General features: G+C 33.2%; 1 protein-coding gene across 1 annotated transcript in view; it reads right to left on the bottom strand.

Moving 5' to 3' along the window:
• The window catches only part of LOC100728525 (ovostatin), a 65,136-nt gene that overhangs the window by 25,576 nt on the left and 22,380 nt on the right, over positions 1-17,180 (bottom strand). Inside the window, exons 6-17 of the mRNA XM_063238137.1 lie at positions 16,516-16,684; positions 15,774-15,858; positions 13,359-13,473; positions 12,282-12,396; positions 10,819-10,928; positions 9,780-9,938; positions 8,694-8,924; positions 5,382-5,442; positions 4,706-4,851; positions 4,224-4,373; positions 3,418-3,588; positions 2,572-2,668 (exon numbers count right to left, since the gene is read on the bottom strand). Of these exons, the coding sequence (XP_063094207.1) occupies positions 2,572-2,668; positions 3,418-3,588; positions 4,224-4,373; positions 4,706-4,851; positions 5,382-5,442; positions 8,694-8,924; positions 9,780-9,938; positions 10,819-10,928; positions 12,282-12,396; positions 13,359-13,473; positions 15,774-15,858; positions 16,516-16,684 (1,609 nt within the window). The remainder of the gene's footprint in view (positions 1-2,571; positions 2,669-3,417; positions 3,589-4,223; positions 4,374-4,705; positions 4,852-5,381; positions 5,443-8,693; positions 8,925-9,779; positions 9,939-10,818; positions 10,929-12,281; positions 12,397-13,358; positions 13,474-15,773; positions 15,859-16,515; positions 16,685-17,180) is intronic.

Below are 17,180 nucleotides of genomic sequence, written 5' to 3'. Positions count from 1 at the left end.
AGTAAAAAGACAATAAATATTTGAAGTATTATACGTGCTAATAAGCCTGATTAGATCATTCATTCTAGAATGTATTCATGTACTGAAACTCTATAAAAATGCAATTACTTTTGCTAATTAAAAAGAAAATAAAAATTAAAATTGATCTGGAGAAAGGGAAAATAATTAGCTATTATATATTCATGAGGTCAAAAAAGTTTCTTATTAAGTGAAGTTAGGTTTTAAGGATAACATTTAATAATAGAAGCAGTTATCATTTACTGAATTATTGATATAAGTCTCAGTAGTACATTTTTTAAAGAGAAAAAATAAAAACAGCAATACAATAGAATTTCAGAACAGGCTAATAAGAGGGTAACAATAATTAATACATTGTGCATTGTTATCTCATACTATTATTCAGAGTACAAGATATAGGCATGAAATATTGCCCAAACAATATTAGCACAAACCTTTGTTTTCAATGAACTAAGAGAAACTATCTGAATAACTATCTTTTTTTGTGTATATGCATATACTTTTTCCTTTTCCCTTCCTTCATTTATCCCATCTATGAATGTCTCAACTTTTCCTTCATTATGGCTGAGTACTACTCTACTGTATAAATAAACTATATATTTAAAAAATCCATTTCTTGGTTTTTGGGCATTTGAGCATTTGGGTTGTTTCCAAGATTCAGCTGTTACAAATTGTGCTTTAGCGTCTTTCAAGAATAATACTGCTCAGGAATTTAGAGTTCTTTCTTGAGATAATGTATTCAGTAGGAGATTTTATGGATGCCTTTAAATGGCAACAGCTGGAGAGTCTTAAGATTTTTATTCTGAAGTTTGGCTGTAAGTCTGGAGACACATCTAGGCTGATTTCACAATTCCAGTCCATTTCATGTGCATGTGTTATTACAGTGGTCTGTTTCTGGTATCAGTCACAAAAGAGTTGTGCAGTTTTAGCACTTATGCATCCATCAAATTGGGTCAGGCTCCTGGGCGGCCCACCACAAGCCAGCAACTAGCTAGAGTTGTCATTTGCTTTCTTTGGAAATACGCCTGTATATATACTTAGTTGCCTTCATTTCTTTTTGCTATTTTTAACTCATATTACATTTAAGCAAACATAAAATAACATGCATGAAGCATACTACAGAAATATTTAAATGTGAGCTATCCATTTTTCCTGGTGAACTGCTCCTTTTATTCACTAGCATTATAATGATTTTGCATACATCTTAGATATGTCCACATACTTGACAAATACAAAATTTTGTTTAATGTGTCTATTTTACATGCATGCAAACAATATTACAGGTACTGTTTCTTTTACACCTTAAAATTTGTTCTTAAAATTTACTTATATTCTTAATGCTGCAAAATGTTCCATAGTATTTATTCACTGCACAATATTTAGTCTGTCTTTTTAATAATGACCACCTGAGTTGTCAGGTGACGACAATGTGCTTGACATCCCATAACACGCATGCCCTCTTACAGACTCTTGTCTTGATGCACTTCAAGTTTAGTTGCTGGGGTAGAAGACAGATGCCTTTCTAGACCACACACAATGGGTGTGCCATATTATGATCTCTCTAATGCCTACGATGTGCCTCTATTTTGTTACTTTTGGATAATTATAATTATTTCATTTTTTGTTCATTTCTTTTTGCTATTAGTAAGTTCATCAGTTTCTTCAGAGTTTTCAGTTTTTATTTGATTTTTGGTGAAGCTAAATATCTCTTCCTGTAGCTTTTACCTATTTGCTTCATTTCATGGCAATATTTTTGCCAATCTTGAAATTCTTCCAGATCATTCAAGTTTCTGATTAAAAGTCACCTCTTCATAGGGATTTTTTTCCCCTGAAAATTCTATTTTAAATAGAGTTCACATAGTCTACATTTACCTTGTTTTATTTTATTTATAGTGGTCCTGAGAGTGATGGTACAACATAATAAAGTAATATGTACCTGTGGCCAGAAGGCCTGATAATAATCCCTTCCCTGTTATTTACTGTCTATTGTACCTTGTATTCTTTATTTCTTTCATTGGTAAATTAGAGATAATAGTTTTATAACCTTTTAAAGCTGTGATGAATAAATTGGTTGACATTTGAAAATTCTCAGGACATTACCAGCACCTAGCAAACATTCAGGAAATATTAACTACCAGAATACTTGTTATTATCTAAAAAGATGCTATTTATATATCGTTGGCACCCCAAATTCGACATCAGCTCCACATACATAAAGATTTGCCTTCCTTATTCTTTTTATTCTTATGGTGACAGTTTCATATGTATCAGAGCTAGGAAAATAACAGAAGGGTAGGGGAAAAAGGGCACCTCAGAGCAAGATTAGGCCAAGTAAAAAGGGGGAAAAATAAAAATACACCCTACAGTGCGAAGAGGGACCATAGCCATTGCCTGCTTTATTCTTATTATGTTTCTAACATTTGATGTGACAGGTACACTGAATGAATTAAAAAACAAGATAAAATAGGGCAACATCCTCCCCTCTTTCTCTAATTGGTTTATATGAGTTATGAGATTATAAATGATCAGCTGCCCTTGACATACAAGACTCACTTGTTGAAATATCTCCATAGATTATCCGACGTTTTGAATTCTGGCACAGCACTGGTTTCCGAAGATGAGAGTTGGTAAAAACCTTTAATCCCATTGCCTTTCAAGATAAAATAGGTTTCAGATTACACAGCAGCAGTGACTAACAGTGTGGACCAGTTCTGTGTAAACTTTTAACTTTGTTCCTATTTTTATGTCCCTATCCAGACCTAAAGGTCACACATGTAGAGGTATTTTATGACCATTTTCTAAAGTCTATGTTTTCAATTTCCTGTGTTTCTTTTACCTAAGGATTTTTAAAAAAAATTTCAGGACTTTTTTTCTGGTTGTTGAAAAACTTTAAACCAGAGAGGAAAAAAAGAACTCCAGCTCGTATCACTCTCTGCTATCTGGTCACTACATTGAATTTGGCATTTTTGCTAGACTATGGATAATACCTCACTTGTAAACACTTCAAAAATGTACACACTTTAATATATTAGAATTTAAATTCAGGGGTAGACATGGGAGTAGAATGTTTGGGCACTTATATACCAGGTAGTATAAAGTGCATACAACACTGTCAGTGAAACAAATTCTCTCAAGTACATAATTAATTCTTTAAAATATTATTATAATTATGCAATATTATTTTATTACTAAGATTATTATAAACTTTATATTAATTTTTCTAACATAATAGTTTCTGAGTTACTAGTTCTCAGATATTAATAGTAATTATAATTTAGTGTTTTGAACAAACATTCTTGGATTACAAACTCACATGATGATAATTTCCTTAATGTTTTAATTTCAACTTGTTAATATATTTTCACACATAGTTACCATTTTAGGAACTAGTTATCTTACCTTCACAAGGTCATAAGCATCATTTCCGAAGTCAGCCCATGTAGGCGTATAATAAATTCCTTTATAAAGGATTTGTTCATTTCCTAGACAAGGCTCTTTACGGCCATCTTCTAAGTCAAGTCCTTTGAAATAATAGCCATATAGTTGCTTGTAATATAGTTGATTATACACCTAAATGATAGAAAGGAATCAAGCTTTTTTTTTGAAGAAAGCAATTTCTTCTTTTTCTCACAAGCAGTATACAAATAGATACATACTGAGAAACAATAGCATCTCAGAGCTGCAAAGACTCTGAAATATTGTTTAACTAGTTAAACAATTGATGGATTAGTTTTGAAACTAGCTGTTACACAAGATAGTGGATTTTAATGTTCAGTATTAAAATTGACATTCTTTGATGACTCTTTTAAAGACATTATTTGCAAAATATATTAAATCTTGCGCCTAAGATTATTTATTTGTCAAAAGAGGGATTGTATTAATTCTATATGTTTAATATGAGATTAAAGTTAAACAATGTATTCGGTATCAGAACATTTAGGAAAGCATTGTTGAGTGGTAAACATTCAGCTAATGTATTTTTAAAGGGGTAAAAATAAAATGTAAAACATTTTTAAAAAGTAGTAATGGTTACTGTTAGCACAAAGGAAGTTGTGCAACCAGTAACTAACTAGAGGTTATTTCTCATGATTTCTAGCCTATTTTTCTTCCCTAAATTCTGGCCAATTTGCTTATTCCTTAGCTTATTTAAGGTCTTCATAGATATCTACAGTTGGCGGTAAATCAAGGTAATGTTCATCACTCACACTCTGCGCAGACAGCTGACCGTAATCCCTCAGCAGCAACACACTTTGATCTAAAGCTAGAAGAGCACAGAGAGAGTTTGAAGCAGCGGAGACTTGCAGACTGACGCTGGATCCCGGGGAACTTCTTTCTTTAGAAAAATTTAAGTTAACCTGAAAATGAAATTAAACAAAGGCGTGAAGAGATTGCAAATCATATGGGAAAATGATCCTTTGGTTTACTCTGAAAAGGCTTCGGTGTGAATAATTGTTTTACTTGCATGCATAACTTAAAATGACAGGAAAGACATCCACAGTGTGTGCAACAATTCTTTTTTTTTTTTTTAGTGATTTAACATGTTGACGTTCCCATTCTAGCTTTCCTTTATTTCCCATTTTGCAACACAGAAAAATAGAAGTGTAAGCCCAACACATTTCTAAATTCTCTTTAGTTTACCAATAAGTTGAACGAGTCTGAAAAACGATTCTTTTTCTTTTTTTCTCACTTTATTTTTGAAGCACTTCTCAATCTGGAATCTGGTGGTGTCTGCGATCATTTCTCCTTCAGGATGCAAGCCATACACCAACATAACTGCAGAGGGCGCCAACGCCATGCTAACCTCTACCGGAACGGAAAATACGCCCTTCATAGCTGTGAAAGAAAAGGCCAAGGAGAGAAAGTGCCTTGGTGAGACTGTTAATTCTCATTTTGCAGAGACCCTCCACTGGGTTCTAGCTACCTCCATCTCCTGCCAGTGAGTCCCCTAAATTTAATAGCTTATCTAAGAAGAGTTCATAACCTGCTCTGTAAATGGTAAAAGAAAGGAAATGTTGGACACTGACCAAGCTTTGAAGTTTTTGTTCAGTTTTATTTCTTCTTGTTTGAAAGCAAAACTATATGTCTTTCTTAAAAAAGAAATGAAGGACAAATGAGTCTGTCTTGTAATAGTGTTATGAATATAATTAGCACTATAAATACTGTTAAGTGACTTTCCTTTTTGATTTGGAATTGTACCTACTATTCATATGCCTTTATATATATTTTTAGGATAGTTTGGGGTTGCAAACAGGCCTAAAATGCACAGGATGTGATTTTTAAAGAAAAGTATTAAAAACATCAAATGTACTTCAATTAAAGCATTGTGGTTACATTAAATCGTGTGCTAAAGTCAGAGGTCTCACCATCAGCCTTGATCTCAATTTTCTGTTGTCCATGAAGAATGATTACACCTTTTGAAATCACCTAGAAAATTAAAGATATTATGATAAAGTTTAGGGAATAGATACAAAACCTCGTTTAACTATAAACTTATGTGGTTTATCTGTTTTCAGTCTGAAAATACAATACAAATCTTTGCCCTTGTGCTCAGGATACTTGTAAATGAGCACATGACCCTAGTAATTATATTAATTTGCTGTTAAGCAAGTTAATGGTCTATATTGCATTTCAACTGTATGTGAAAAACATGCTTTTTATTTATATTTTTAAGCATTGAATACATCTAAATTTATGTACGTTAAAGAAACAAATTTATACAGAAGCCTTCCAGGGAGAGTTCTTGAAGAGTTTTCTGAGAGATGTGTTTAATCTGTAAAGTATAGGAAAGACCTGCTCATCCATCTAGATCCAAAATTTGAAAAAAATTGCTTCTCTCATTTCATCTTTGTCAGCAACTTGTGCAAATGTACTCGAGCATATTTGGATTGTGATCTCCAATGGACAGGCAGGAGACTTGAAATTTATTAAACAAGTTATTATAGTTTGTTGTAGTTTTTAAATTGTAGATTTAAGTTAAAATTTTAGAATATTATTAGAAAAGATACTGAGATTTGGAGAGCTATAAAACTTCCATAAACTCATGCAATCTGAAATTGGTAGAGCAAATAATTTTACTTTAGTGTTTCTTAAATCTCTAAAATTACTTAGCTCTCTGGGAAGCCAACCTTGGATAATTAATTCAGTGAAAGAAAACAAAAAACTAAAAACAGAACCTGTACTACTTGCCAAATATTGTATTTGGTACTAGAATATTACAAAGAGACATAAAGCTCATCATAAATGAGGTTTCCAGGCCCTGTGGGAGGACTTTTAGTCCTTAACTCACTGACTTCTCAAAATAAGACAGCTCTCATCACAGATGAAATAAACAGAAGCACTGATAATCACCCCAGGCCATACAGTTATGCTGACCCTTAAAATCTTAATTCAACTCATTAGGCTTCCACTGTTTACACCACAGTACTGTAATGAACGCCACCTCTGGGATGTGTAACATGCCAGGCAAATGCACACAATAACAGACAACAAAACAGTCCAAAGGTGATGGAGGGTTGCGAATAACAAGGAGACAAGTGACTTCCACAACCACATACAAAAGGATATAAGCACAGAATCTGTTAAGTGGTATAAGGAAAAATAAAGTTCATTATGGAAAACAAGTGTAGAACTACCAGAGATAAAAAAGTTTCATTTCTAATTAGAGAGGGATGATGAGTCAAAATCTACTAGGAAAACAGGGTGCAGCATTGGGAGAGCCACGGGAACAAACTGGAGAAGATTTTAAGAGTCTGCACAACTTGTGAAAGAAGGTCTTTCAAGTCCACAGTAGAGAAAGCTGCAAAGCAGAATGATGAGGAATGAGGTTGGCCAGCCGAGCAGTTCTGCTAGAACAAGCAGAAACACCCAAAGGACACCCAGGGTTTGGAGGCAGCCAACAGCTTTGTTTCACACAGGTGGCCTTGGCCTGGCTGCCTCCCAACAACAAAGAAAGCCAGGCCTCCCAGCTCATGCTCTAGGGTTTTTGTAGGCTTTCACTGGCAGGGAGTACAGAATCAGAACATGGAGATTTTTGATAGAGCAGGACAGGTCCCTGTGACTTTGGGGAGCAGGTAAGTCCAATGGGAAACAGAAACACATAGTGCCCAAGATGCCTGAGTGGATGAAGAACCAGGAAGTGAACTGTGGGCATCAGCAAGTACATGTGAGGAGGCCATATTAAAGGGGGCGGGTTGGAAAAATAAAAATGGAATACAAAGGGCTTTCCTACTTTAGTTCCAGAGCAGGCAGAGAAAAGGTTAGTGTTAATTTATGTTTTTTATATTTAGCAAATTATCAAATATATTTCCATTAGGGGATTAAAATCATCTTGTTTTTGAAAAATATCACTCTAAGTTTCTAGATTTAAGAAGGAAGGAAAGAAAGAGAAGTAAAGAAGGAAAATCGTTTCTTTAATTATGTTAAGCATATGTAACCCTGAGCCATCCTTTAAAACAAAAACCACGGGAGGTAAATGTAAAGGCCTCATCGGAGTGGAGAAACATCAGAAAGTTCCAAGTGGGAAGCAGATCCACTCTCCCCACCACCCTGCGGAATGGCTGGACTCTGGAGTGGGAGAATTAGGAACTTGGATAGCAAGATGAGCAAGGGTGGGGCGATGTGAAAGGAGGAGGCGAAAGCAGATGTTGGCGTGTCTTTAAAAGGACTGAGAAGTTCAGCTTTTCATTCAAGTCTGTTTTATACTCCTCACATACTCGCATGCTCGTATTATTGTTGAAATGCTGCAGAATTTCTGTACTGCTTTGTACAGTCACTCCTCCGGGCCCCTCTGTGGTTTTTAAACTGTAGTGCATCAGAGTCAGCAGGAGAACTTGTTCAGTTTCTGATTCTCTAGGCTGAAGATGGGGCTGGGGAATTTGTAGTTGTCATTATTTCTAAGTGATACTAGCACTCCTAGCCTGGGATCACACTCTGAGAAGTATTATTTCCATACTGTGATGAGAATTAATCTCTTATTCTTCTGGATCAACTTAGTGGCCTTATATGTTTCATATGTCGCACTTATGTCATTATAATTTATGTTTTGTAACCAGTTATAATCAGTTATACACCATTATTATACTTCCTAATACAGTATCAAGGGTATGGAGATCATTCAATAATTGTTTTTGACTGAGTTAAACTGTTTCATTAATTTTATACCATCAACATCCATCTTGATGAAGGACTGTGCATTCATTTAGGTAATGTAAACTAATAATTTATCCTAATAATTGATTATAATGAAAACTGATATTTGTCTTTCACTTGCTAGGAATTCAGCAAAGGGCTTTATGTATGTTATGTCATCTATTATTTTTAACAACTCTATAATGAGACAGAATCTTCCCCAAATTTTTTAGGTTAACTAGAGCTTAATGGATTTCAAAAAGTAACATACAGCAGGTAAATTTCAGAATGATGATTTTGTCTGAGCTATGTACCAATGGAAGTTGGTCATGAGAATGATGAAGTTATTATGGGTTGTGGCAAGGTGGTCCTCCTTGTAATCTTTTTTTTTGTTGTTTTTGATAGAAACTTCAGTTTTATAATTTTCTCTTCTGTACATACTCTGAAGTTTTTTGGTGATATTTCGATATATGCATTTACATCAAATTCAAAGAAACTTGAAAGCCAGGAAACACTTTTGGGTGTGGAAGGATGTTTTCACTTCTTACCACATAATTGAAGCTCACTGTATAGGTTTTATCTTCCAGGTCTTTTGTGTTGACAAGATAGTGCACTGTCACTTGCTTCTGCTGGTTGCATCTCAGCTCTTCTCTCTCTGGGACAATCTTTAGGAAGCTGTTAGTCCTGGAGTAAAATCTGTGTATAAAATACTCTGGTGTAGGGTATTCAGGCAACACCCATCCATGAGCCTTGCAGTTTTTGTTATCCTTGTACGTTGCCTAGACAGAGGATGAAATTTGCAATTATATTTAGAGAAAAGGAAAGAATATATAAAAAAAAATTTGATAAGGTCATCTTATAGTGCTGTTCCCCCTCTGCAGGAAAGTTTCAAGACCATTCTTGTTGAATTCTAACCCAGTTCATCATACCCACTCTCTAGTTATACTTTTGGAAGACTTTTGCATGATTTTGTATTAATAATTCATTTAAATATTAGCTCAATAATATAGTAAATATTTTTCTATACTCTGTACTAAAATTATAATTTTACTGGTATGTATATGAGTATTACTCTCTTGTCAATTGTGAATTCAGAGGCGATTTTATAGTGATAATAAGGGTTTCTGGTGAAACATGAAAAAGATTTTGTGAAATGGAAGAGGGTTATTATTCTAAACATGGTGATTCACCATTAACAATACACAAGTCTGAGGAAATCAGAAATATTTTAGAATCTCTGATACTTAATAGTTCTGGATAGTAGGTTAGTTCAGTATTGAATGTACTCAGAGAAGTTCTTTAAATCATTTTATGGAAGTAGATTACAAGGTTTCTCAAGTGTTTCCATCTATGGAAACGCAATTGTCTTTCTAGCTTCACAGTGAGAATGAAGTGTTGCTGACCTTCAGCTGTTTCTCCTTCATATACTTCAATAAATGTATCCTTTCTACAGAATGTATAACACGGTCCCTTATTCATTTTAATAACTATGTAACTGCCTCACAGCATTCTAGGTTCACAATAACATGCATATTTTCATTTCTGTCCCATACAAAAAATTTAGCACATATTTAAACCTTCACTTGCTAATACCTTTCCTTTGATTTTTCTCTACTTGCCTTGGGACAACTTACTTTCAAGGTGATGTTTGGGTACGTGATCTTAGATGTGTCAAAGGAGAAATGAGCAATGCCGTGTGTATCTGTGGTGTAGTTGCCCACAATTTTGTCTCCTAAGTGCAACTGGATAACTTCATTTGGAATGGGAGAGTCATCAGGACGAAGCAACTTAATCTGCATAAGAGGAAGAAAATAAGTTTCTCAAGTATTTAGTAAATTTAAAAATCCATTTTTGATGGAATCTGCCATGCTCCATTGTGAACGCTTCTCTCTGGCTGAAGGCATTTCCTGAGTAGTTTCAGCTTCTCCTCCTGAGTATGTATCATATATGATGGCTATATTGATGACACTAAATACTATTTGTTCTACCTATAAAGATCTTTGAAAACTTGGTCCATATATACTACATATTTTATAATAAACTACAAAAATCTTTCAAATCAAATGATTTACTACTTCATTTGGCTTCTTTTTTCCTTTTATGTATTTTAGTGAATGACTCGGTTGAGTAACTAATGGTTATTCAGTTACTGAAAACAAACAGCCTGGTAATCCTAGAGGTCTTCTTTTCCTAGAGTTCTTAATCACTGATAAAATATTTTTATCTTTTTAACATAATTGCCTCAAATTTATCATATTCATTTTTGTTATTGCTTTATACGAATTTCTCATAATGTTTTTATCATTATGTAGTTGCCTTCCCACCTTGTCTCTTTAATGTTGTTTCAGTCTTTATATTGACATAGAACCAAATTTTCCAAAACACAAAAATTATTTTGCTTCTTAACATGTCTGTTAAGCCATTGTTATTTGCCAAAATGTGTACCATTGTCTTATCAGTACAAGCAATGCTGGCTGCTTTGGGAGTGGTGGAGGATCCATCTGGAGACATCGACTTCCCAGCCACTGACACAGTCTGTCTCTGTCTTTTTATTTTTCTTTCCGTACTCTTAAGACAGACAATTGGGTCTCTTAGAATAATTTCCTACAGTGCTCAGCACAGAGCTGACATCATGAAGGAACATATAAAGGAATTAATTACTGCTTCTCTTACTTGGCCTGAATAAGGGAGTCCTTGCTTGTAGAATGTATCCATATTCTCAAAATTCATTTTCACCATTGATGTATCTATGAATATGTTCCTGTTTTTTGTCATCTGGACACCTGCAGTAAATTCAGTGTTATTAGGAAAATATTATCAAACAGTAACCAGAATCACAGAACAAAAAAGCCACGAAAGTCCCCCTTTCTGTCAGTTGTTTCTTTTTCCTTAGCAGTTTTGAACACATAGGTACTTCTTCAGATATCTTTTTATAAGGAAAATGATTAAAGATGAAAAACATCAAAATAACTGGTTAGTCTCAACTGCTGTTCACAGATTAGTCAGTTCAGTTATCACTTCAGAATTATTAATTTCCCATTATTTTTAAAGAATTATTCAAAAAATTTGTCTCTGCTTAAAATATGCATTTTGATCTATTCACTATAAGAAAAGTAATCATTAGAAATTAGTATTATTTGTATCATTAGAAATGTAACATTTTAAAGCAAATAATTTGAATTATTAAACATTCCAAAGAAAGATAAATGTAATATTTTAGACTATTTTCAAGTTTTTTAACTTTTACATTGTCATTTATATTAATATAGTTTGGATTATGTATGTAGATAAATATATACACTAATTTGCTACTTGTATATATAAATATATGTAATTTTATAATACATTTTTAACATTGAGTTTCAGACTCTTCTATAATTTTGTTTTTAATGGATGTTATTACGTGAAGTATTCTTTTATTTTTTGCTTTGTTTAATGTGATAAATTTAATTATCCACTAAATGCTTACAAAATACTTTAATTTGCTTTGGATGTCACAACAGATGTAACAAAAACTTTGAATATTGATAAAAGTATATTGCTATTTAATATCTCATGAAGAGAAATTTTGTTGAAATGTCACATGCCTGAGTTAAAGTCTATCTTGATAGAAGACAGTGGTCAGAGTAGAAAAAGTACATTTCAAGAAATAGAACTTGTAATTCTCTACTTAGGGAAGAGAGACAATAGGTCAGAGATAATTAATCATCAGAAATACATTTCTGGTGATGAGATAAAGATATTTCATTAGCTTTCAGGGGCCTGGTAAAATATTCTTCCAAGACTATACTCTATTTCCCTTGTTAAGATTCTGTGTATCCCATGAAATTTTATAAATAATATTTATATTTTCAGTTATATTTATTTGTGGAATGATTAGAGAAAGAGAATATATAAGTATCTAAAACACCCATTGCATACCAATAACTAGTACTCTGACTTCTCATTTAATCACATTGAATTTAATATTTATCTATTCATCAATAGGCATTTAATAAACTTTAAAGAAACACTAAGATTTTGGATTGGAGAAAGTGATATCCTACCCAAGGAATAATTAACATTGTGAAATTGGTCCCTAGGTGACAGTTTGAATGACAGGGTAGCTAGTGGGGTATGTACTTAGAGAGGGTCACCTGTTCCACTTTCTGTGACAAGAGTTTGCACTTCCAGGTAACTATGGTACCCTTCCCGATTGAATTCAAAAGCATCTGTGTTAATCAGCTGGGTCATGCAGCCATCTTTCTCCAGCTGAAATGTTAATAGCAATGAAAGAGAAGTTAAATTTTAAAAAGACTACACAAAACAATAATTTTAGAGAAAATGTATAACCTTTGAGATGCAATGTTAAGGACTGTTTTATCTAAATTTGAATTTTGTAAAATAATCCATTATTTGAATTTTTAAAAATAATTCATTATGCTTCGATAATTTAAAATTTCAATTCACATATTTACCACAAATTTTGAATTTTTCATAAATATTAACTCATAATGCTAAATTTAAAAAGAATCTTCATTGTACATTACCCTATCAGTTCACAGGATAAATACATCAATTTCCAATCACATTTATTCACATGATATGTGCAATTTTGTTAGTTTCAACCATATTTATTTTTCAGATATGTAAAAAGCTTAACATAATATCTAATACTAACTACTCCATAAGTACTAGAAAATAGTACTATTATTAGCTATTATTATAGTAGTTATTGTTATTTTTGCTTATTGTTCAAATATAATTTTACATTTTAAGAACTACAAAACTCATATTTTTTGTTACTCAAAAGTCTTCTCTATAAAGACTGAAGATGCAGCCTCCTGGTAAAGCATTTGCTAACACACGCAGGAGGCCTATGTGTGACACTCCCCTCCCCACAAGCAGTCGAGTCTTCTTTGGAGAAAATAGAACTGTATTTCTGTGTTTGTGTGTGAATAAGTAGTATTATATTATTTACGATGTGGAATGGCAGCTGGCAGTTTATCTATTAGTTTGATTTTAATTGGTGTGATTGTAACTAAAGTATTCCAGGTCTTAGATTGGTATTTTTGTATCTATTTTCTGATTTTGGTTCTCAAACCTTGTAAATAAATATTTTTCAGGAAGTTATTTCTTTTACACGTTTAGAAAAATCCTTTTTATTAGTAGTTAAACTGAAGATCTGAGGTGAATACATTCTTACTTACGATTTTGCAGATAATACTTCTTACCTCAACAGTAAAATTTTTACAGATTGAATTGAAATGTCTACAATCACCATAGAAAGTAGATTCTCTGCACACTCTGAGGAGAACGTTGCCCTCTACAGGTTTGCCATAGGTATATCTAATAGCAGAATATGACAACAGTACAATTAGAAAGATCAGTGTCATTACTAGTCCTTCTAAACTTTTTTGGAAGATTTTTTTTTAAAAAGCTATTATTGTATCAACGCTTAAATAGCCTTATTTTCTGGAGGAAGTTTAAACAATAGTACCTACTAATATAAGCTGAAGGCTCTAAGCCAAGGTAGGTTTTCTTTAAAAAGACTGAAATAAACTATACGCATAATTCATAAATCTAAGTCATTAAGACACAATGTATAATTGCTCCTTGGTCTTTTGGTTACATCATATACAAAATACAATATAAAAAAAAGTAATTAGTAATAAAGGAAAGAAATAGTCATTGACTTGTTTATTAGGGTAATTTTTTTAAGATTTTCTGTTATTTCAAACTATGTGGTAATAAGCTTTTTAAAAATGAATTTTATCTGCGTGGAGTATGAAGATGGGGCATGATTTTTACTTTTAATACATAAATTATATTTATTTGTAATTATATGGAATTACATAAACATATTCATTCTGTTAACAATCCTAATAATAGGTAGAAAAGGCAATGGACAAAATTGCATATAAAATATTGCATATAGTATATTTCACTAAATTGCATATAGTATATGCAATTTCACAAAATTGCATATAGTATATTTCACTAGACTTTGACAATAATTTTTAAATTCTATTTTTCAAATTACTTTTCTCTTCAGTTTCATTCATTTTTTAGCCAGCTGTTCTACACATTTTTACTTTAGCAATCAATATGCTGAATCCTTACGTCTGATTATTTTTGAACCTATGCCAGTAACTCATCAAAATATGCATTTACTTTCAATTTGAATTCTGGATGCTCTTCGACTGTTTTCTCAGGTATAAATTCCTTAAGTGGCTTAATACTTTGATTTCAAATTGTTAGACTCTTCAAAAATTCACAGATTTTTGTTTATGGTTTATGTCTTCTAACTGGCTTGTCTCAGACTGTCTTTGTTTATTTCAAAAAATCACCAGCAAAAATAACACAGGATTTGATCCACAACCAAAACCAACTGGGTAATGTAGAGATATCTGCTCTCCAGGGATTACATTTCTCAAAAGATGCTCCCATCTATGCAAGCAATTTCCTGCCTCTGTAACCCAGGTACAATGAGACTGTTCTGTCCTTTGCCTCCTGCTACTTAGACTCTGGAGGTGAAACCCAAGATAGGGCCTTCAAAATTCAACCGTGCTTCTTCTTCCCTTTCACACCATTAAAAACTTCTAGCCTAAAGCAAACGCCAGAAGAAACTTTCTATATAATTAGAAATGACCAGTGCACTTTAAAAATCTTCATCATCCAAAATGAGAAGAAAAGTGTACATTAGATTTGATCTGTATCCAGGGGAAGAATTCATTGTCACTTCAGGTGTGAGGAGCTAAAGGTTTATGTCAGCGCTCCATTTCCCTTTGCTAGTCACACAGGCTCTGCTTGGGCTGCTTAACTTGGCCAAAGGTAGGAAGAAGACAGCAGGAGCTGCCTGTCTGTTCCTCCTGCTGTCCATCACTGCAGCACCTTGCACTTGCCCAGAAATCTTGTCAGCCCTTGATGTCCTCTTAATTCACCCGAATTATCTGGAGCCAGTTCTAGCTCTTATACAAGTTCTGTGTGATGCATTTTGAGCTATCACTTTCTTCTTTGGTTGTATATTATAAGAAAACTGTATCAAGAATTCAGAGTAAGCATGTGAAATCACCCAATGGGAATATTCTATGTGTATGTTCTGAAACTCAGGAGCTACTTGTTGCATGTATCATGGCTAGTGCAGATGAAGGGCTGGATTGTTAAATTTCTTGTATTTTAATTAGTTGAACTGTAAGTGGCCACCTATGGGCAGTCAGTGACTTTTGCACTAGATGATATAAAAGTGTTCTCTTATGATGTAAGGCAATGTTCAACAGTCAAACTGTTACCTAAAACCATGGTTGATAACATGTATTCTAATGACTACTGATGAACGGTAAGAATTCATAAAATCAGCAATATAAGTTTATAGATTCCTTTTCTCTTGCCTTCTATACAGTTCCATCTTGCTTCTTTTAAACTCTTTATTCTGTGGTAATATAAATCTATGGATACATCTTTTTTAGTTGTTTGTTGAGACATTGTCTCACTCTCTAATTCAGGCTGGCCTTGAACTCTTTATATAACCTAGGTTGGACTTGAACACATGAAAATCTGCCTGCTTCAGCCTCCCAAGTGCTACAATTACATTTGTGTCATCATTCCTGGCTGGATACGTCATCTTACTGTGTATTATTTAAACTTACAAGGCACAGACATTAACTTTGAATTCAGAGTCCACAACTAAGACAGTTTCTGGTGCATCCACAGTCACTTGAAATTTGGGTAGTACTGTTAATAAAAGAGAAGTAGTATCTTATTAATATAAATACATTCATATGAAGCAATTATTTTCCCCTTACAGATCATGCAAATTTGCTAATATTTTCTGTTACATAAAATCAGCATACTAAAATGGAAAGGAAATGGATTTTGGAATTGGACAGAAACATAAAGATTTGACTTCTCAGGTACTGATCATGGAAAGTGTGCTTCAAACTCTTCATTGTAAAATGGGATCAATGATAGCACAACTGGACTTAAAAGGGAATTTTATGGAATAATATCAGTAGAGCACTTCCTCATTAACCAATGTTCCATTCTTTTTACTAAAAGTGCTTTGAACCACAAATATGGCATAAAAACAGTTTGAACACACAACAAGTGAGGAAACTTGTTTATCACTTAAACTTGATTCCAGACATCACAAAAGAAAGACAAAATAGATACATTAGGTTAAAAGAGAATTGTGTGATGATTGTAGACTGTTAACTGGAGTATAAAAGTAAGAATAAATGAAGAATCACAATATAATAGCAGAAGGAAAAGAAAGAGGCAAGGAAAAGACATACATTTACTACTATGTCATTGAGTAAACTGTTTCTTAGAAAATGGATAGTTTCTAAAGTCTTTTTATCTGCAGATAAAATTTTCATAGCCAGGATTTACCATATTCTTCCACTGAGAAGGAGCGATATTCTTTCTTTTCAGGGGTCACCTCCACAATTATTGTGTACCATCCCAGGATGGGCTCTGGAATTAACCGGAAGGAGAGTTGCAGGATACCATTCTTAGATTTCTTATTCACCCACTGTTGTATCTGATTATTATGTGGATCCTGAGGATGAACGAAATATATTTTGTTGCATGCTTGATTTTTCTTTGCTCATCATGAAATTTCAGCAAATAGCTGAAGATTCTAACCTAATGATTCAAAACATGAGTATGTCTTCGGATTCCTATTGGAGAATTAATACTTGGGTTTGTATCATACAGTAGAGATGTTTTTCCCAATCATTTCATATGTTGCTTTCTCATTTCTTAAGAGTGCACTATAAATTTTTTATCCTCAGTTCATAAAATAGTAAAAACACATTCATAGACATTCAATAAGTAAGTTTTAGTGGTTTTTTTTTTTTGTGTGTGTGTGTGGAACCAGGGTTTGAACTCACGACCTTCATTTGCCAAGTAGGTGCTTATGCCTGAGCTAAATCCCCAGCCCCAATAAGTAAATTTTAAATTAAATGAAACCATCCATGCATACTATCAGTATTAGTTGGTGAATGTTAATATAATCAAAGGAGAAAAATACATTTATTTCTTGAGGATGGGTA

Source organism: Cavia porcellus, unplaced genomic scaffold, assembly GCF_034190915.1.
Source record: "Cavia porcellus strain 051 isolate PalLab524CR breed Dunkin Hartley unplaced genomic scaffold, mCavPor4.1 scaffold_27, whole genome shotgun sequence".
Classification (NCBI taxonomy): domain Eukaryota; kingdom Metazoa; phylum Chordata; class Mammalia; order Rodentia; family Caviidae; genus Cavia; species Cavia porcellus.
This window is presented reverse-complemented; position numbering and strand designations above follow the sequence as displayed.